The 22,209-nt window shown below is 40.5% G+C and overlaps 1 protein-coding gene across 1 annotated transcript in view; it reads left to right on the top strand.

Annotated features, from left to right (window-relative positions):
* sdk2a (sidekick cell adhesion molecule 2a) overlaps positions 1-21,554 on the top strand; it is a 107,672-nt gene extending 86,118 nt beyond the window's left edge. The window contains exons 24-45 of the mRNA XM_059348428.1: positions 396-546; positions 1,910-2,147; positions 3,362-3,477; positions 3,624-3,813; positions 4,413-4,511; positions 4,670-4,864; positions 4,958-5,159; positions 5,249-5,352; positions 5,639-5,709; positions 6,289-6,424; positions 6,659-6,715; positions 7,156-7,257; positions 7,937-8,052; positions 8,167-8,353; positions 10,479-10,616; positions 11,265-11,447; positions 11,556-11,681; positions 12,053-12,217; positions 12,305-12,445; positions 14,946-15,090; positions 18,652-18,781; positions 20,664-21,554. Of these exons, the coding sequence (XP_059204411.1) occupies positions 396-546; positions 1,910-2,147; positions 3,362-3,477; positions 3,624-3,813; positions 4,413-4,511; positions 4,670-4,864; positions 4,958-5,159; positions 5,249-5,352; positions 5,639-5,709; positions 6,289-6,424; positions 6,659-6,715; positions 7,156-7,257; positions 7,937-8,052; positions 8,167-8,353; positions 10,479-10,616; positions 11,265-11,447; positions 11,556-11,681; positions 12,053-12,217; positions 12,305-12,445; positions 14,946-15,090; positions 18,652-18,781; positions 20,664-21,074 (3,403 nt within the window). The 3' untranslated portion in view covers positions 21,075-21,554. The remainder of the gene's footprint in view (positions 1-395; positions 547-1,909; positions 2,148-3,361; positions 3,478-3,623; positions 3,814-4,412; positions 4,512-4,669; positions 4,865-4,957; positions 5,160-5,248; positions 5,353-5,638; positions 5,710-6,288; positions 6,425-6,658; positions 6,716-7,155; positions 7,258-7,936; positions 8,053-8,166; positions 8,354-10,478; positions 10,617-11,264; positions 11,448-11,555; positions 11,682-12,052; positions 12,218-12,304; positions 12,446-14,945; positions 15,091-18,651; positions 18,782-20,663) is intronic.
* Positions 21,555-22,209: the final 655 nt, after the last annotated feature.

The following is a 22,209-nucleotide window of genomic DNA, read 5'->3' as shown; positions in this document are numbered from 1 at the left end:
TACGGTTGACTGCATTTTATTATAATCTTTTTTATATCATAGGGAGCCCTATAAACAGCTGCTGTATATTGAATAATGAGACCATCTTGCACAGCCTTCTCATAAAAAATAATCTTACCTAAGAAATATGTCACTGGTTATCTTTAATCGTGATGTATCAATTAACTGTTATCCAGACTATGTTACTTTGTTGGAATTATCTTCTTTATCTCTCTACTCATAAATTGATCCTCTTCTCTGCTGCTACAATGACCTAGTTTCCTTTTGGGCATCATTTAAATTTAATCTAATCTCATTTTGAATAATCTAATCCTCTCCCATATCACCAGTATATCTTGATTAAACACCCACCTTTAGATGATTTATCCATCATCAGCTGGTTTCCTTTGCCCCAGGTTCCGGATGCGTCAGGTAAACATTGTGGGCACCAGTCCTCCCAGTCAGCCCTCCAGGAAGATCGAGACCCTGCAGGCCCCTCCGGACATCTCCCCCGCCAATGTCACCCTGCGCACAGCCAGTGAGACCAGCCTGTGGCTGCGCTGGGTGGTAAGTTGTCAAAACGACTTTTAATAGATTATATTTAGATTTAGATGTGCACGTCTAGGTTGTTCCTCATCAGACGAGACTGAATCAGGCATGTCTTAGCATGCACATTAGCTATTTGAAATTGCTGCCTTTTTTCTCTCTTTTGTCCTCGTTGGTGGAAAATCATGTTGGGACTGAATTGGCTGAATGCCCATGTGGTATTAATTGGATATAACAGTGATAAGATAAGCTTTGTCAAATCTGATTTAGGCAATTTCATTTTGCCCATTCATATCACAAAAAAACTCATATATTGAAAGGTTTGACATTAAATGATGACTTTCTCTATCGTAGTTGGCTTCCACTCAACTGACTCACAAGCACGGCTCTTGTGAGAATACCTTTTCAAAAATGTTTTTTTTTTTGTTCATGAAATGTTGCTCATTCCTTCGATAGATCTGTTCTTTTACTCTTTGGGCTGTGATATGATGAATACAAGCGATGGCACTGATAATGCTTTTGGAAAGCTGCACACACTCTGATTGTTGCTGCTTCCTGCATCAGCATTTGGCCGACGCATTCTTTGCTACATCTGTCCATTATCACCACTGTGCCAGTGCCAAAGCAGTGCCAGGCAGTGAGAGACAGAGAAGAGATACTCCTGCAGCTCCAGCAGGATTATAAAGAGTGCATGTCACCTGGATTTAACAGCAGATGGATGTCAGCTGTGTGATATGACTCTTCAAATGAATGACAAAGCTCGATGATTGCCACTTTTTCAAAAATCTGTGTGTTAAACTGTCAAAGTTTGCAGTCCACATCCCAACCATAGAAGTTTTAGTCTTATTTAAAGCCACATTTATTTCAAGAACACTTGCATTTAAATAGAAATAAGCTCAGTACATACATAGGCTGGTGCATGTGCCAGAAGATATATTGCATAGAACTCAGGATGGTCTAGTTTTAGATTCTGGCTGAATGACTTTTAGAGTGATTGAACACATACTTTAGTTCAACAGTTTATTTCAATATTAATGAATCGCTCAAACCTGCACCTATGCCTTTCAAGAGCTATATTACCTGCTACATATTAGGGTTATATTATTATTGATTTTACAGATTTAGTGAATGTGCTATTATTTTAAGACAATGGAGTATCACTACATTTATTAAAACCACTAAGTGCAGTGCTAAGTGCTGAGCGAGTTTAGCTTCTCTCCCCATATTGCTCCTCATCATTCCTGACAACGCCTCTTAGCTGTTGTAAAATCACTGTGAAGTACGGCCTCTCATGGCTTATTGCTTCATTATGCACTCAGTTATGATGTCATTTATATTGATCTTGCTTGAACTGGGGGAATAAAAACAAAAAAAATCCTCTCAGCCTCTTCCAGAGTGGGAGTACAATGGGAATCCAGATCTAGTTGGCTACCGGGTCCAGTACTCTAAAGCTGGCACTAAAGGGGGAGTTCTTTCCCATGTCATCATGGACCGGCTGGAGAGAGAGTTCACTATCGAAGACCTGGAGGAGTGGATGGAGTACGAGGTCAGAGTTCAGGCTATCAATGGGATCGGCTCTGGGCCCTGGAGTCAGCCGGTTCACGGCAGGACCAGGGAGTCCGGTGAGGAAGAAATTTATGCATACATACAGTATGCCAAACACATACATGCAGGTGTGCTTGGGGTGCTAAAGCCCATCCTTATATCATTATATAATCCTTATATTATTAAATTGTATAATTATATATATTTTTTATTTTTTATTTATTTTTTATTTTTTTTTACCCGGTCAATATATATATATATATATATATATTGACCGGGTGAAAGTCTCGTTGAGATGAAAAAAATCTCTTTTCCAAGAGACACCTGGCCAAGAAAGCAGCATAAAAAGTGACAAGTTACAACATTTAAACACAGTTAACATAAACAGTTAAATACAAATACAGCCATCACAACATCAGTGAAAGAGCCTCAAGTGAATATATCATCATACTAAATGACACACTTTATACTTATTTTCTGTACACCATACCTTATATATGAATAACTTCTGTATATTTTCCTATTTTATATATCTCTTTTATACCCCTTATACTATACTGTTTATATCCTCTGCATATATATATATATACAGTCATGGAAAAAAAATATTATTCAACCACCCTTGTTTGTCCTTGCTTTCTTGATCATTTCAATGCCTGGTACAACTAAAGTTACATTTGTTTGGACAAATATAATGATAACAACAAAAATAGCCCATACGAGTTTAATTTAAGAGCTGATATCTAATAATTTTCTATGGTTTTCTTGATAATGATGTTGGTTATTATCATGGAAAATGGCTAGATATGAGCTCTTAAATTAAACTCTCATTCGCTATTTTTGTTGTTATTATATTTGTCAAAATAAATTTAGAAATTCATTCATATAAAAAGAACAAGAAATTGAAGAAAAGATTGGTCTAATATCTTTTTCCATGACTGTATATACACACAAACACACACACACACCACACACACACACACACACACACACACACACACACACACACACACACACACACACAAATGTAGTATTACTACATACAACAACCAGTCTAACATGCTACAATCTATTTTTCTCCAATGTGCAATACCTGTGAAATATAAAATAAATAAACAAAAGACAACAGAACAAAAAACCTTATGTGTAATTAAAGTGTTTTTATGTATATAAGGTGTATGTAATGTATGTACTTATTTTCATTCTTGAGCTGTTGCAACGACTACATTTCCCCACTGCAGGATAAATCAAGTCTTATCTGATCTTATCTTATTTTTACCTCTTACTGTAGTTCCCTCCAGTGGCCCCACCAATGTGTCAGCTTTTGCCACCACCTCCAGCAGCATCCTGGTGCGGTGGGGGGAGGTCCCAGAGCCAGACCGCAACGGACTCATCCTGGGGTACAAGGTCAGCAATCAACACCACAGCATTCATCCAAGAATGAGTTCTCTTCCAGAGTAATATGTAATAGAATGCCTCGCTAAATGACTGTTAAAGTATAAAAAACTAAAGAAAATGCATCTACCCGTTACTTATTTCCTCGTGTATTTTAGGTTGTGTATAAGGAGAAGGACTCAGACACAGCTCCCAACTTCTGGGCAGTGGAGGGCAACACCACCCACAGTGTCCAGCTGAACGGTTTGGGCAAGTACGTCCTGTATGAGATCCAGGTCCTCGCCTTCACACGTATAGGAGACGGGAGGAGCAGCTCGCCATCTATTTTAGAGAGGACCCTGGATGATGGTACATATATTATCTATCTGTCTGATCTTATTATTATCTTTGAAGTTTCACTGCAGGATTATTTGTGTTTGTTTGCAAGCACAACCGTTAGCTTGAAACAAGTAAAAATACATATTTTTAAACTTACCAAGTAGTCCAACTTCTCAAAGAAATCTCCGTTTTCTTTTGGTCTCTGTGCAAATATGACGTACTATCGTAGAGCTCTGGGTGCTCAAAGACGGATACAATATTTTTTTCCTACATTTCTAATTCAACATCAGGACGTCAGTAACATCAGAGGAATCTCAGCGCTGATAGACATCCACAGCACTTGTATTGCCTCATGCATCATTCACATTGCCCAGTGTGAATTTGCATCTATTAGTGTCTTTGCATTGACTTTGTGTGTAATTGCACCATGCAAAACTTGTTTTTGGTCTTTGCATGAAGAAACTTGTTATAAAGGATATTTTTTAATCTTGTTTTGATCACAATCTTTGCAAAAATGGCTATGCATTTGATGCATAATATAATTCCTTGATGCAGTTTTTATTAATGGATGTATGTCATATTTAATACTGGTGCCTGATTTATTAATTTGATCATTGTATGTATGATAGTACCAGGCCCTCCAGTCGGCATCCTCTTCCCAGAAGTGAGAACCACCTCAGTCAGGCTCATCTGGCAGCCTCCTGCACAGCCCAATGGCATTATCCTGGGTGAGTTTGCAATATCCAGACTCTCATCTATGACCTTAGATATTATCATGAGACAAGTATTCAAAAAGAGACAATTCCCTTTATTGTTTTATTCTGTAGTGCTGCCGGATTGTTCTCTTTGCTGCCTGGCTTCATATTGATATTATTTGTCCTCCTAGCCTATCAGATCACATACAGAAGAAACTCATCAAATAGCAATGCCGCAACCGTTGACGTGTTGAGCCCCAGCGCGCGACAGTACACAGCGGCAGGACTGAAACCAGAATTGGTTTATGTGTTCCGCCTCACCGCTCAGACACGAAAGGGTTGGGGTGAAGCCGCCGAGGCTTTAGTGGTCACAACAGAAAAGAGAGGTAAATGTAAAATACTGCCACTTTTTAAATTATTCACCTCTAAATATTAAGTGTGAGAGTGACCGTTTGTGTGTGTGTGTGTGTGCCCTTCAGCCCGACCTCAACCCACGAGCCGTCCCGTAGTGCCTCAAGAGGAAGTCCAGGCTCGCAGAGTGCTGTTGTCATGGGAACCGGGCAGCGACGGCCTGTCCCCAGTCCGGTACTACACAGTCCAGTACAGAGAGCTGCCGGACAGCAACTGGACTGTGCACTCTGCGTCTGTCAGCCACGAGACACACTCCTACATAGTGGACAGGTACATTTGAGCATTATTCAGTCAGGAAATACAAGGCCAGAACATCCTGTACATTATGAACACATTGTACTTTTTTTCTCTCTTGAAAGGTTAAAGCCTTTTACTTCATACCAGTTCCGCGTGAAAGCCACTAATGACATCGGAGACAGTGAATACAGCCAGGAGAGTGAGGCCATCACTACACTACAGGATGGTAAGATTTCTGCAGCTAATTAAACCTGGACAAAAACATGCAGCCGTACACACTCATTATCAGTTGATTTCCTGTTCAGTTGAACTAGAACACTTTTATAATTGTGTGAACATGCCTATACATCAGTGTTTTGACTTTGGATTTTCACAGCGAATGCTTTACGTCAACAGTGTGTGTGTTTACTCTCAAGCTGTTCCCTAGCAGACTGTTTGAATTATATATCGCTCTGCTCAGCTGAGTTGGTTCGCTAACACCAAAAATCTCTTTTTTCTCTTATCTTCTCCAGCTCCAGACAAAGCCCCGACAATTCTGTCCGTAACACCTCACACCACCACGTCTGTACTGGTCCGCTGGCAGGTACGCATTTGAATAACTTTGTAGTAATAATATAATAATAACTTTATTTATATATATATAGCACCTTTTAAAAACAGCAGTTTACAAAGTGCTTCGACAGAGAGCAGTTAATCACAACGACAATGATGCCATAAGGCTAAAAACAATTCTTACATTAAAAGAAAAACAATAAGAGACAGAGGAGGAACAATCACAAAACATTCTCAGATACACAGAAAATAAAAGGCAAAAGGAGTACAAAAGTAAAAAGTGAAGAAGTAAAAAGGAGTGGTGAGATGGACAACATTACATAAAAGCAAGTCTATAAAAGTGGGTTTTAAGGAGTGATTTAAAAGAAGTCACTGACTCTGCGCGCCTTATCTCCTCGGGCAGCTCGTTCCAGAGTCGGGGCGCTCTGGTGGAGAAAGCTTGGTCACCTTTGTTGTTTAGTTTCGACTTTGGAGCGGTCAGAAGGACCCGAGGATCTAAGGATGCGGGTCGGCTCGTATGGAGTTTATTAAGTCTGTTAAATAGCTAGGAGCCAAGACTGAATGAATGTCTGTTAAATATCGGGCATTAATCAGCGCTCTTCTTCCATAGCCTCCCTCCGAGGATCACATAAACGGAGTCCTGCTGGGGTTCAGGGTCAGGTACCGGGAGTTACACTATGATCGGCTACGCAGCTTCACTGTCCGCACAGTTAACAGTCCTTCTGCCAACTGGGCTGATCTCACTGGTGAGTTTACATTTTCACTGCTTACCCATCAACTATTTTTGGTTATATGCAGTAATTGGTGCTACCTGGATACTTAAATGTACCTATTTTTACATGCAAGTGCTGCTTTGATGCTGTCAGTGAAGCCTGTGCTGTGTTTTTTCTGAGTATACTCAGCTAATATTGCCACTCCTTCCCTATCCTGTGATCTACCTTTGTTTTCCCAACCCTTCCTCTCCTGTATCCAAACTCCAGCTCCTTACAGCGTCAGGAACTTGAGTGAATCATCGCTCACCCAATATGAACTGGATAGTAAGTCTAATATCTCCCTTAACGCTTCTTTTCTGTCACCCTCCATCTGTTTGCATGTCATCTGTTACATGAAAATATGCCATTTGTATAATGATTTACAGCAACTGCGCTTTGCACCATCCTCCCACTCAGCCGCTAAGGGGCCGCCACCGATTCTTAAGATGTGTATGTGACTTTAATCTCTCCAAGCTGCCCTGACATTATTTCAGTGTGTTTTCTTTCTTTTTAATCGCTGACAATTCTTTCCCGTGTCCCCACAACAACCCCATCTTTTCATCACTTCGCCTTACAATTCCACCCCTCTGTCTTTTTGTTCAATTTGTGATGTTGTTTTGCCACGGGCATCACTACGACTGTGCGTCTCTGCGGAGTAACTTCTTTTTTGCTCGTTTTATCTTAACTGTTCCGTTATAATGCTGCTATGGCTTCTCTCCTTGCAGATTTGAGTAAACACAAACGCTACGAGATCCGTCTCAGTGTGTATAACGCTGTGGGGGAGGGTCCCAGCAGTGCTCCACAGGAAGTGTTTGTTGGAGAGGCGGGTATGTCTTTTCTCACTCTGTGCAATATGTGTGCTGCTTACCTTTTAATCTTGATTTCTTAAAGTGCAGAATGTAACATTTCCATATTAAATAAAAAATGTGTGCTTAAGTTTGTTTCTATGATACACTTTTTACATTTTGCTCATTTTTAACTCTATATTTTAACCATATTAAGCATTTTAGTCTTCAAATTTTTGGATCTTAACTTGTAGAAACAAGCTGAGCAAACATTAGCAGCGGCTCAGCTAGCAGCCCCGCCACGGGAGCCAAACAACATTGGAGAAACACAGATTTTTAATGTTACACTGATTTTACTACTTAAAATCACCTGGTCCATTTGTTTTGAGAGGAGGAGACCTCTGTGGATAATTCAGCTCCCTGTAAAAACCTCCGGAACATCTGGATCTTAAGTTATCAGTGAAACAAGCTGAGCAAATGTTAGCAGCAGGAACAGCAGCCCCTCTGCTGATGTGCCCACGAGCATTGGAGAAACACTGATTTTTGAGGTGCAACTGCTTTATTTAGTGTTTTTACTGGTTTATATATCCCGGTTGCTTTGTTTTGGAGAGGAGAAGACTGCATTGCTCCAAGCAGAAAATGACATATTACACATTTAAACAAGCTATATGCACCATATAAAAAGTGGTAGTATTATAATTTATATTCTGCTCCATTCTAGTCCCAACATCCCCTCCCCAAACCGTGGTGGTCCAGTCTTCAACTGCCACACAGCTGGATGTCACATGGGACCCGCCACCTCTGGATGCTCAGAATGGGGATATACAGGGTTACAAGGTATAAATAATGTGTATTTTCTTCTGTGTTACAGCAAATCATCCAAGCTTACATCATGCCGGTTTTATTTTTATATTTTTATTGAACCTTTTTTTTTATTCATTCTGTGTATAGATCTATTTCTGGGAGTTTCAGCTCCAGAATGAGACAGAGCGCCTTCGTACTCTGTTCCTGCCGGAGCTCGGGGTGAAGCTGAAGAACCTGACAGGCTACACCACCTACATGATCAGTGTGGCAGCCTTCAATGCTGCAGGGGATGGGCCCCGCTCCCTGCCCACCAGAGGGCGCACTCAGCAAGCAGGTGAGTTGGAATCCAGATGTGGATGAGGAGATTATAGTGATGTTCAAAAGACCAGTGGCGTTTATTTTGCATTTAAGATCTCCTGCCAGGTAGCATTTCACAGTTGTGTATTTCTTTATACCCATCTGTCCTTCCTCTATCTGTCTCCCTCTGTCGCCTGCACAATGATACTCATTCTCACTATTAAAGGTCCTCTGGTGCTTGTGTGGAGTAGTATCTCAAGGTTAGTCTTCTCTTCAGTCACAAAAGGTGCCAGAAAAAGAATAGATGATGAGGACTTTACCACTAAGTCACACAAGCTGATAGTGAAGTACTGCAACTTTAAGACCCACTCCTCCTTTTCACCACAAAATAAAACATTTTCACTAAAGAGTTTAGTTTGGTCCTGTGAAATATAGCAGAAGAGATCAGCTTCTTCTTGGACCCTTCATCCAGGACAAGCCACGAGGGCGGAAGCCTAATGACAGCGGAGGAGCAATGAATACAGAGTGCGGGGGACACATGTAGATTAGCTTTTGGCCGCAACTGCACAAAGACGTCTGTGTTTACCAGCTAGCGAGAGTCCCTCCTCTGCGGCTTCAGCACAAAAATGGTTTACAGTATAAATTTCTCTTGTCTTTTCCGCCCCCTTAAAGGCTGTGACATTGGCGAGGGGTGCAAAGTGCTGAGAACTTAAAAAACACAGGCAGGAATTTTGGCTCTCTGCACCACAGGGTACTGGGAAGTCAGCCAACACAAGCTTTTGTGAATTTTATGCAGAATTGTGGCAAAATCCTGACACTTAGCTGGATCTGGGTTGGGTCAGCAGGCAGAATTCTCACAGCTCCATTTCAAGGTCAAACAACGATTTTTCACTCATATGTCGGCTTCCAGTTTAGTTTTTAGTGACGCATTTGCTTAAACAGTCATCGGATTCTTTGCTCTTTTTTTCCTTGATCTCCCGCACACCACATCACCTGTTTGTGCACGCATAAAACATTTTATTATTCATGCTCTGACACAGAACAATGAACAATGAAACTGCTCTTATTTTCAATCTCCTAGAGTTCTTTTTGTTTTCTGAACATGTCAAATTGCCTGCTGTAGACTATGAATACCTTTCCTCTGTTGTACAGTTTAACTGAGTAAAGAACTTAAGAGCTTGGAGAAAATGAGTACCTGCTGTTGAAAATGCACTAAATTGTTAATGTCAAGAATGAATGACATTAATACTGCTGAACTTAAAACTGTGTGCTGTAAAGTGTTATAAATCAATCGTGAGTTTTTTTTTTTTTTTAATTAAATTTAATAAAAGATACAAATATACAGAATGAAAGAAAAATGTATTTTTTAGTACTACTAGTAGAGCCAATAATGCTGTTTTGTTTTCAGATATTGCTTCAAAATTGTGTATTTAAAAGAGGTAGAATAACTAAGTTTGTATATTGATTACATAACTTTAGCACTGAGAATTTACATATGTTTTCATGACTCGCACACCAAGGCAGCATAACCACTGCAGCTGAGTATGCAGTGTACAGGTGCATCGCAATACATCAGAATATGATGGAAAAGTCAATTTCCAGTAGTTCAAGTCAAATAGCTTCAACCAAGTATTGATTGCATATAGATGGACATACTTTTCAGAGGCCAACATTTCTATATTAAACATACTTTTTAAAATTGGTCTTTTGTAATATTAAAATTTTTTGAGAAACTGAATTTTAGGTCTTAATTAAATGTGAGCCATAGTCATTATAATTAGAAGAAATTAAATTAATTAAGACATGAAATGTTTCAGTCTGTATGTAATGGATCTATATATTATATATGGTCATATAATTAGAATATCATGAAAAAGTTGATTTATTTCAGTAATTCCATTCAAAAAGTGAAACTTGTATAATGTATACATTCATTCCACACAGACTGATATATTTCAAGTGTTTATTTATTTTAATTTTGCTGATTATAACTGACAACTAAGGACAATCCAATTTATTTCCACTTTTTGAATGGAATTACTGACATAAATCAACTTTTCTATGATATTCAAATTTATTGAGATGCACCTGTATTGTATTGTCTTTGTACTGTAAAGAGATCCAACTGTCCTCTCCTCTTTTCTCCCTCTCTTCACCGAAAGCGCCCAGTGCTCCCTGCTTCATCCACTTCAGTGAGTTGACCACCACTTCGGTAAACGTGTCCTGGGGAGAGCCCAAGCAGGCCAACGGCATCATTGAAGGCTACCGCCTGGTTTACGAGCCCTGCACTCCAGTGGATGGTGAGAAACTCTGCCTGGAGCCTAATAACTCTGCCATGTTTTGACATTCCTCAGCTGGCTTTCTGAGACTGTGATTTACAACCTCTTGCCTAGTTACCGTATTCTTTTTTAACTCACGCTGCTTAAGCTCATGCTCTAATCTGTTACAGGTGAGTGTAGGCCCTGCAGTAATATATGGCATGGCTGATAAAATATGTTGGAATACTCTGGTGAGACTTTGCACAGCTTCCTCTCTCACTGAAAGAAACATGGCTAATAGTGGGCTAAGTGTGGTTGCCTGGACCAGATTGTCAAGTAATTGGGAGCAGAGGTGGAATGCAGAGCTGAGGCTGCTGTGGTCCCTCGGCTATTCGCTAATGGACCCAGAGCAAAGCCGAACAGAGCAGTTAAGACAGGGAATATCAATTGGTCTATTATAAAGGGTCCTGGTGTCTCTTCCTATCTGGATATCTAGAGGGCTGCTGGATAATAGACCTTTTCTGTTATATATGCAAAGATATGCATGTGTCTGATAGTCTGTGAGTCCGTCTGTGTAGTCTTCTAACTCTTTGGGAATTTGTCTGTGTGACTTTGTGTCTGTTCATATGCAAAAGCTTTGCTTGTCGCTTGTAGAAAGCAGGATCTAGAGTCTTAGTGTTTCCTGTACAGACTCCTCTCCTCGCACTCCAGGTGTCAGTAAGATAGTGACAGTAGATGTGAAGGGCAGCGCTCCACTGTGGATGAAAATCAAAGACCTGGCTGATGGCGTCACCTACAACTTTCGTATCCGGGCCAAAACGCTCACTTATGGCCCCGAGGTGGAAGCCAACATCACTACTGGGCCTGGAGAAGGTGGGACTCTTTAAATACATTACTGATTTTTCTCTAATATCCATGCCAATAATATCATCCTTTAGAGTGCCTCCTTGGCTAAACTTTCCACTATTTTTGTCTTCTCAGGAGCCCCAGGCCCTCCCGGAGAACCCTTTATTTCTCGGTATGGCACTGCACTTACACTGCATTGGACTAGTGGTGATCAAGGCCGTGCACCTATAACACGATACGTCATCGAGGCCAGACCGTCAGGTGAGCCACACGCATACACATAACTCAGCTGTAACCTGACAAGCTTTCAGTAGAAACTGTTTGAAGTGCTTGGCAGACTTTAGTGCTGTTCTTTACTCTGCAACGATGAAGAAATACTCTCCACTTCTGATACAACTAAGCAGCAAACTCTGGCTCTCAAAAAGAAGTCTGATTTTATAGAAGTGTATAAGAGAATGACCCTACTTCTTACTTAATTTATTACCTCAGTAAACTGTTTCCTAATGAGTTTATCGTCTTAATCACTAGTTTAAAGTTTTATTCAATACAGCATGGTGTTCATTTAGTAAATTGTGATTTAATTTACCTCAACTAATGTTCCCTAGTAACATATGTTCTTATCTTGCCTTTAGATGAAGGATTGTGGGATATCCTTATCAAAGACATTCCTAAAGAAGTGACATCGTATGCACTTAATCTGGGCATGCTGCGAGAGGGGGTCACCTATGACTTTCGAGTAATTGCAGTCAACGACTATGGCTATGGATCACCCAGCGCCCCCTCCCCCTCAATATCAGGTACTTTAATCTGAAAAATAATGTGTGAAAAAAGCAATACTTGTTTTTTGGGGGGTCATTTATGCCTATTATTTGTTATGTGTTTAGCCCAGAAAGTGTCTCCGTTCTACGAGGAGTGGTGGTTCCTGGTGGTGATCGCCCTGGTGGGCCTCATCTTCATCCTCCTCCTTGTTTTCATCCTCATTATCCGAGGCCAGAGTAAAAAATACACCAAGAAAACAGATTCAGGTAGGAAACACAAGTGTCTGCTGAACTGGCTGTTAACGTCTAAGTTTCTCTGTCTGCTTCTGCAGCTTAAGCCATCGACTGGTATTTGTCTTCCTTTTGGACAGCTCTGCTGAGAATTGCATTTTAACGATTGCACATCCAGAGTCTATTTTAGAAAATAGGGTTGCGAAGGCTCACACAATTAGACAAATTACCCAGGTTTTCTTAACATTGTTTGTCTGACAGGGGAAAGATGAGAGTAGAGGTTACTGGTGAAACAGCTGACATAGGCAGGTGAATAAACATTATTGTTCATGTTTAACTGCAGCGAGAATCAATACTGGGATAAATGGCTTGGCAGTGGTTTAATGCTCAGGTCATTAGTCACACTGAGAGTAATTATATCACTACAGCACTAGCAGCTCCCACACCACTGTATCACGAAGCCGATTTCCATGATTGTGAATTATCCTCGGTGACATTGCTGCGACTAGAAACTCTTTATCAGCGTGCAAACTGAAAAACATAAGGTAGGGGAAGTCAATCAATGTTAGTAGACTTATTGTTCATTTTTCACATTCTGGTTGGCAAGCTATCACAGAGAGGGCTAATCTTTGTTCCAGTCACCCAGCAGCATGGTGCACATGTTAGAGTGGTGAGACAGGAAGGAGGGACGCCAGGGGGGCAGAGTGAAGGGTCAGGTTAAGCCCTCCTTAAGCCTTGTACCAGTGACTTTTTAGCTTAGTCAGCATTTAGCATGGTGCCAGGGTTACAGGGTCAGTAAACAGGGCTCGGCGAGACCAGCTCAGACAACCACTGTGTTTGTATGGGGGACATAAAGACGGCTTCTTAGCCCCTCTCATCCCCTCCCCGATTATTTCAGCCATGAAGCTGATCTGTCTGTTTGTTTTACTTGAGGTCATGACTGGACAGAGGGCCTGAATGACTAACATGGTGGGCTACTGATGTAATCATAAAGCAGCGTTTATACTTGTTCTGTAAATATATGCAAATTGAGGAGGATGTGATGACCTTGTGCAAGGATTTCATGATTTACTAGTTTAAGCAATGACACTGTAACAGTTAGACGTGCAATAAACCTTGCAACAGTCGTGCTTTTATTAAATTCAAAGCAAAATTATGAAATGTTGCATTAAAGAAATTGTGAATTAGGGATGTTTCCATTAACTGGTTTAGAGTGAATAAACAAAGCTGCATGAATGTACTTTGGTCAGAAGATGGCAGTGTAATGTATTGCTGTAGGCTTATCTGTCAGTAAACACTAGAAGAAGAACAGATTTCGCGAGAGACAAAAAAACAACAACAAAATAGAGGTTGCTAATCTGACAACGTTGGCCACCCATGAGAGAAAATGGAGAAGTCTTCAGAAATTGGATTCAGTTGGGTAACTTATAATTATTCTTTCATATTAGCTCGTCTTGACCAGCAGAGCGGAAACAGCTGTTAAATGTCCGCTAGGTCAGAACTTATTCGCAAAAAGTGTTTCCATCTCCTGTTTAGCACAGTAACTTTTTTTTAAAAAAGAGACAAAATCTACCTCAAGCAAGTGTAAAAACGTTTATGTGTCTTTTCAAAAGCTTTTTGTCCTGCAAATCCTAAAAATTCACCTAGAAATTAGTTGATGGAAACACAACTTATGTCCTCAAAAATGTAAAGCAAACAGTCTAAACTACAAAGAGACCTACAACTCTCTTTTTTTAATGTTTAAACATTAACATTTCTTTCACATTGCACCTTTTAAACCCATAATAGGGCACTCATTGAAATACTTGAAAATTTCAACCCTAGAGAATATTGGAGGATGTTACAAGCAGAGGAGTGGAGGGGGGTTATATTTTGAGAGAGAAAAATTGAAAGTGGTGAATCAGCAAGAAAAAAAGTTCCTTTTTTCCCACTTTTTTCTCGTAAATCTGCAACTTTTTTCGCGTAGATTTGTCACTTTAAATGTCTTAAATCTGCCACATTTTTTCTCGTAGATTTGCCGATTTAATCTAGTAAATTTGCAACCCCCAGAGTTTGTATTTTTATTTTTATTCGTACTTGGCCCTAATATGCCGTCATAGTCAAGATCTCCTCGTACAAGTCATTGAAGAATAACACGACTGTTTGCAGTCTAAATTTTTCATTTTTTACATTGGAGGTCAAGGTCAATAAAGTTTATATTATTATATTATGATCATACTGATTGGTCAGATGTCATGGTGTCACCGTCTGTGACGTAGCCTGATCTTTGCTGATTAGCTGGAAGAAATCCATGTGGTTCTACGACCTCACAGAGAGAGATGGAGACCCATTTTTGATATCCACTGAAGTTCCCAAATATAGTTATTCGCCCGATAAAGGGTTAAAAAAGAAAATATTTGAGCTGTATACCTGGGATATGTTGCAATATGTCCAACTAACCCTAAAGGCTGAAGTTGATTCTAAATGTGACTGAAGACCACATATCACTTATTTTATTCCACAACCCACACAGTGTCGTCCTCATCCCCCTGTCCAGGCAACCACTCCAACTGCACGGCCCTGCCCTTGACCCACGGAGAGATGGTGCGTCTGGATGAGGGACGCTTCCCGGCCCTGGAGCTCAACAACAGACGCCTTTCCGTGAAGAACTCCTTTTGTCGCAAGAACGGCATCTACACGCGGTCAGTCACTAAACAAACAACCACTGTGCTCAGCTGACTGATGCATCCATTTTCTCATATTTTCCACTTCTCAAACATATTGTTCATTCAGTTCCGTCTCGTTTTTCTCTTCCATTTCAGCGTTGCTTATGATACAGACAAGAATTAATAATGTGTACGTTCCTCTTACAATAGTCTGTCAGTCTGGAGAGAACAAACCGAGCCTCAAGGAGCCAAGCTGCTGATTCGAGCCTCCTTCCGCTCCACCTCGTTGATATTCAGTGTTTGTGTGAAGCAACAATTTATATAAGGGACCAGCACAATACCAGCTAATTAGCATTCATGAGCTTTTGCATTGCTCTTTGTCTGTCCATCACCGCTTTAGACAAAGAGTCCTTATGGGTCAGAGCCGGCCACTTTCTTTTGGCCTCCAGCCCAGAGTTTCTCTCGAGTGCAGTGCTGTGAGAGCTGTCTCAATGTAAAGTACAACACCGTCGGTATGAGTACATGTCCTTCTAGCCGTCAGCAGGACTTTGGCAGGCTGGCTATTTGGTAATGTGTAGGTAAATATTAGATAAGAGGAATTTCACAAACACTGATACAAGAAGCAAAGGGATTTTGACATGGGTCACACATAATCAGTGACTGGACGGAGAGTCACATGGTTTTGTTGGGGGGATGGGAGTCCAGAGTCTGCTTCCTGTCATAGTAAAAAAAAAAAAAAAAAAAAAGATGTTGGTTTTTTGCACATTATGGTGGAATGTGCTAGAAGCAGTGCATTAAGGGTAAGGGAATCTGCTGTTTTCTCCTTGACCAAGGAGGCCAAGAAGGGGATCAAAGGGCCTTGAGTTGCTCTATCTCTTTTGAAGAGATCTGGTACCATACTCTCTGCTAATGATCTGTGGACTGAGGAGGAAGAGTGGGAGGGCGCCCTACGGGATATTTGAAAGGGTGAGGGAAAGAGTAATGAATTAGACGGATAAGGCATTGGGAAAAATACAGTACTCCTAAATAATTAATAAAGCTCACTGGCAGCTTTTTGGAGTGTGATCGGTAGCAGGATCCATCACTCCTCCCCTACGCTCACATAGCTCCTTCCTTTTTATGTCTAACTCAACCTTGTTTGAATTCTAAGTAGTTTTTTTTTTTTCACAGTCCGCCCCCTCACGTCATCCCCTTTAACCCAGAGGAGCTGTCTCTTTGTTGTGTCAACCCTTTCATGGCCGTTGTCATGTTGTGTTTTCTAAGCTTCCTGTTCCTGGCACTCCAGTGATTTAGCTCCTGCATATATCTCAGTACATATTAATTTTTATTTGAGAGGCCGTCAAGGTTGTCTGCTTTATGCCTTAATATTACACTTGACATCACAGCATTTTATGCCTGTCTATTCTGCCCCCGCATACAACGTTCTCCATTTCAGATCATTTAAACATTTACTTTCATGCCATTCCTAGTTTATATAATTCTTTTGGTCTTTTCCTGAAACCAACCAAGCAACGTCTTCTCGTAATGCTGCGTTAGCCTGAGTTTATACTGAGCCCACTGATGTAGCTCAGTGATGTGAAGGTAGTGGTCCAGTTTTTGGCCTTTGACCATCCAATTCAATCCCAGTAGACCTTGAACGCAGCATGAGTCATTACTGCAGAAGAAGAGAAATAATTGTCTGCAAAGATGTTTCTCTCTGTTTCACTTTAAGAACTTAATGACTGGAGATAAAAGAAGCGAGGAGTCTTTTACTTGACCTGCACTCATAAAAGAACTCAGGGCCACGCTTAGTTACGCAGCTTTTCGGCAGGAGGTCTAAATCTCTGGCTGAATTTGTACAGCCATACAGCTCTAATCACCACAAAGAATCCTTTCATGGTGATGCTTGTATGTTTTTATACAGGATCCTGTTTGTGCAATACATGACGGTTGAGGTGAGCTGAACTCATGCAGAACTCAACCCCCAGCCAAAGCTCCTAACAGGCAATTTGTAAGAAGGAAATGGCAAGAGAATAAGACCAATTATAATCTCTTCCCTGCTTCATGTGATAGTGGCTTCAAAGAAAAACAAATAACCCATTCTGTGTTTGTCTGAACTAAGCTATCAATTTAATTTTCATAATCAATGACTCTGCTCTGAATCTGTGCAAGAGGATTCCACTGAAGCCTCTGCAGCATGTGACGGTTCTTAATTTGTATGCCTCCGGGCAAGCGGCAGCCATGCCCATTTTTCTGGTTTTAATGCATCTGTCTGTCCATCCCATTCTCCTGAACTTATCTCAGGAACGCCTTGGGATTTCTTCTTTTTGATACAAACATCCATTTGGACTCAAGGATGAACTGATTTGATTTTGTTTGTCAAAGGTTACAGTGACCTCTCATCTATCCCATTCTCATGAACACTTTATCCCAGAGACATCTGTTTCGCATTTCTTCATATTTATATATAGCACAAACGTCCACTTGGACTCAAGGATGAACTGATTTGATTTTGTTTGTCAAAGGTTACAGTGACCTCTGATCTATCCCATTCTCATGAACACTTTATGTCAAACATCTGTATCACATTTTTTCATATTAAACACAAATGTCCACTTGGACTCAAGGATGAAGGGATTTTATTTTGGACATTAAAGTTCAAAGGTCACTGTAAGCTCATGTATGTCCTATTCTGATGAACACGATGTCTCAGGAAAGCCTGGTTGGTATTTCTTAACATTTGGCAAAAAAATCCTCCTGGACTCAAGGGTGAACTTAATTTATTTTGGTCACGTTCATCCAATTCTCATAAATTAGATATATTAGGAAAACCATGAGGGAAGTTCTACCAATTTGGCACAAATATCCACTTATTGTAAGTTGCTTTGGACAAAAGCGTCAGCTAAATGACATGTAATGTAATGTAATGTAATGTAACGTAACTTGGACTCAAGGATGGTAGACAAAGGTCACTGTGACCTCACAATTTTTTGGCCATAATTCAAGAACTCATACACTAATTATGACAGAATCTCGCACAAATAAGATATAATAATGAAGTGATGGCATTTCATATTCAAAAGGTCAGAGGTCAGCTTTGTTTTCCCATTTTAATATTCTGCAAGAACAGTTATCTGGCTGTTATTTAATAACTCATGAACAGAAAGGGGAGATCGTGACCATATTTCACATTTGGCTATCAGATACTGTGTAGCTTTTTTTAATTGTAGCTTCTTTGTCTACTGTCAGGGCTTTATATGAATCTGAAAATACATAAACTGTATATAAACTGCAACATGACTTGCTGATGTACACCAACATAACAACATAGTTGTAGTTAGAGCTATTGGAGAGAGCTTGCCGCCTTTCATTAGTCATCTGAGTGGTATCAGTCACAGGAATGACAAGGCTTTTCATGTTTGTTCAAACAGCTTCTCAAAGAAAGAAGAGCTCTTGAAAATCTGTTTGAGTCTCATACAGAGAAAAATGATTAAAAATTCAAAAAGATGATGATTATACGAAACTGTTCGTTATATAACCATTAGCTCTCTCTTAATTTTGCTTTCTATCTCTCACAGACAATATTTCTCTGTATAATTCTTTCAATCTTTCAATCAGGTCTCCACCTAGACCCAGTCCTGGAAGCCTGCACTACTCAGATGAGGATGTCAGCACTAAATACAATGACCTGATCCCGGCAGAGAGCAGCAGTCTGACCGAGAAACCCTCTGAGATATCCGATTCTCAGGTAAGCACTGACCCTGGCTCACAGCCCATGTCCATTCCACGTCTGGAATAGGCAATGAACTTAAATTAGAAAGTAAAATTCAACTGTTTGAATTTCTCAAAGTGACAACGTCCTCCAGGGCACGGTCATAACCTTTCCAAAGTGAAAAAATGACTTTTCCAATTCCACTTTCTTTTACTTTTGTCACATTCACCAACTTCTTTCTCCCATATCCACTGCTTTTCTAGATGCAAAAACTCTACGGCGCCTTACTTCTAAAACAGAATTTCTAAAAATGACAGTCAGCAAGACATTTGCCTCAAGTGGATAACCTCAAAATTAAATATCCTCCGTTAGTCATGGCTGACATCTCTGGATCTGACTCTTAATACTGATTTCTCCCATGGGAAGGAAGCACGGGGCCAATTCTCATGTCTCATGTGTTTTGAAACGTCTTCACAACTAATTAATTTCCCTCAAACAGGAAATGCTGTATTAATCTGTGCTGCAGAGTCTCTGCTTGTCATGTGATTATCCGAACAGCTCAGTGTGTGTGTGTTGGAATCGGGAGGTCCAGTGAAGGGACTGGGAGGTTAGATGTGGTGAAGGATACAAAAGGCAAAGAAGCTGATGGGAGCAGATCCTGAACATCTGTCTTCCCACACTTACGCCGCGTCCCCCAGGCTAATTTATCTGGTACCTGCACAGTCAAAACATTGTTCAACCCGGTTTGAACAAACACTGCTCTCGTGGGAGACACAAACTGGTGTTATTCCTTTTTTCCTCCGCCTAGCCTCTCACTGTTTACCTGCCACTTGTGCAAATAAATGGTCCTTCAACATCTGTTAAGCTGCTGTGTCTCCACAGAGTAGTAGATGGGCAGGCACTTGTTAGGCTCACAAATGTGCCAAGTTTGTAATGCTTTCAGTGAGTGTAAGTTCCCCTCTTTTTTTCTTAACTGTTTGCATTTCTCAGCCAGTTCAGTCAGTCAGTGTGCTGGAGCTGCGAAAGGACTCACTCACGCAAACATTGTAATTTACAGGACTGATGGCTTCATGTAACGACAAAATGAAACTTGTAAACATTGTCTCTGTCCAATTCTAGGACACACTTGTGTACACTTATCACTTCTGTGCTCCACAGAGCTATGGGTGAGCTACTGAGTGTGAAAGATGCCCAATAGAAGTGATTATGTGTCCCGTAGAGTTGCACATGTATTAATAGTTTCCTGTCTGAGTGTATATATACATAGCCTGCTGTGTAATGACCCAGTATTGTAGAGTTTGAAAGTGAGAGCATGGGACTGTCTCTGTAGCAGTGGCGGTTCTAGACCAGTTTTACTGTGGGGGCCAAGCAGGGGCCAGTGTTTAATCAGAGGGGCACATTAAAAAACAGCAAAGATAATATTTAAGCATTCAAAACCTTTATTTTAGCTTTTTTTTTTAAATTAACGTAATCATTTAATTATATTTAAAAAGACACAAATACATTGATTGAAACAATGAGACTTACCAACAATAACAACTATTTTTGTTAGACAATTACATTTCTCATTTTTATGCACAATTACTTTTTTATTTTGAAAGCGCAGTAAAGTGAGAATTATCTTTTTTTATATATTCACAAGCTTTTATTGCACAATTAAACTATTATACAATATACACATTCTGGGTTCCTTTTGTGTACAATGAGATATTGTTTGAACAAAAAAATAGGCAAGAATTGTTCCATCTCTCATCTTTACAAATTGATCATTTTATTATTAATTTGACACAGGGGCCACAGCAGGGGCCAAGGGCTTCTTAACACAACCCTGTGTAGAACCGCCACTGCTCTGTAGTGAACATCATATACATATGTCTTTTTGGAAATCTCACAGTCTTTTTCCGTGATTAACTCACAGGGCAGCGACAGCGAATATGAGATGGATCAGAGCCGGCAGAAGACCCACTCCTTTGTCAACCACTACATCAGCGACCCCACCTACTACAACTCCTGGCGGCGGCAGCAGAAGGGCGTCTCTCGTCCACCAGCGTACGGCTACTCACAGCCCGAGCCCCTGGTGGAGCAGGAGTCACGACAGCACCCTCCACCCGTGCCCCCTTTGCCACCTCTCCTCCCCCAGAGCGCCCCGTCCCCACAGCCCCAGTGCCAGGGCCAGGGCACTCTGTTCAGGTCTAAGGGAAGCCGGACTCCCACCCCCTCCCTGCTGTCCTCCGAACCCCCCAGCCAGCACAGCACCCTCTACCGGCCCCCCAGCAGCCTGGGCTGTGCCGCTCAGGCACCTACCGCGGGCTTCTCCTCTTTTGTTTGACACACAGCTCTCCTTCCAATAACAACAGGACCCTGAGGACGAGTCTTTGATTTTGTTGTTGTTGGTTTTATTTGTATTTTGCTCTTTTTCTCTTTTTTTTCTGTCTATTTGACAGAGTTGTTGCTCAATATTAAGCATTGCAGGCATCTTGAATAGCGTTTTCTCCTCTGTGAAGAGTGCGTGTGTATGATTGTGTGTAGAGCGTATGATTGGTTAATCCATGTGATATGTATTTTATGAAAAGACAATCATTTGAAAGTTTTTATGCGTTGCTTCAGTAAATTTATTTGAAGGTACAACCATGTAAACAAGGGAGAACCTGAGGTTCTGAAAAAAGAAAACCTTGTTTTAAAAACACTGTAATATTGTTTATTATGAGAGCTTTATGGAAAAACAACCACCTTAGAACCATAGAGTATGGACCACTTGGCTTGCTGAGACTGGACAATGGAAAAAACCAACTCTGATGGAATAATGTGATGTTTGGACAAAGGACAAAGTGATAGTGAGAAATGGACTCTGACTTTGGAGAGAGGCACTAATGGTCACTGTGGCCCTTGGCTGCCTTTGGCTTTCTCACTCTGCCTAATCATTGTTGGAACTGCATTATGTGTTTACTATATGTACTTGTCTCATATTGTTTACCAGATATTTATATCAATCAGCTTCAAGCTAAACATTTTCAGAACACCACTAGTGACAATGTTATGAATCACATTAAAGCATTGTGGCACCTTTATAGTAGTCTGGGGAATGTGTTGATTGTGTGCTGGTACTCATGTCAGTAAATATACAAGACAACTTTCTTAATGTGCATCTGTTTGCTTTTATGTTATCATAGAATATGACTGAGGACCAAAAGCACAAATCTTCTTGGTTCAAAAGATTTTATAATATCACAACAACCTTATCAAACTTTATGCTATTAAAAGCTATGAGAGAAATGCAAGAATAACTGTCTTTGAACAGATTACTGAGACCAAACTGAAAATTAAACTTTTAAAAGTTCAACTTTTTTTTCAAGAATGTGTTTTCTTGACAACACTAATAAGATAACGTGCAACTTGCAGTCAGTGAAACAATCTAAATAAGAAACTTATGTATTTATTCACGAGGCTGGAGAAGAGGCCAGCTT

The sequence above is a fragment of the Centropristis striata genome, chromosome 13 (genome assembly GCF_030273125.1).
Source record: "Centropristis striata isolate RG_2023a ecotype Rhode Island chromosome 13, C.striata_1.0, whole genome shotgun sequence".
NCBI classification, from domain to species: Eukaryota; Metazoa; Chordata; class Actinopteri; order Perciformes; family Serranidae; genus Centropristis; species Centropristis striata.
The sequence above is the reverse complement of the archived record's forward strand: the minus strand, read 5'-3'. Positions and strand labels throughout refer to the sequence as shown.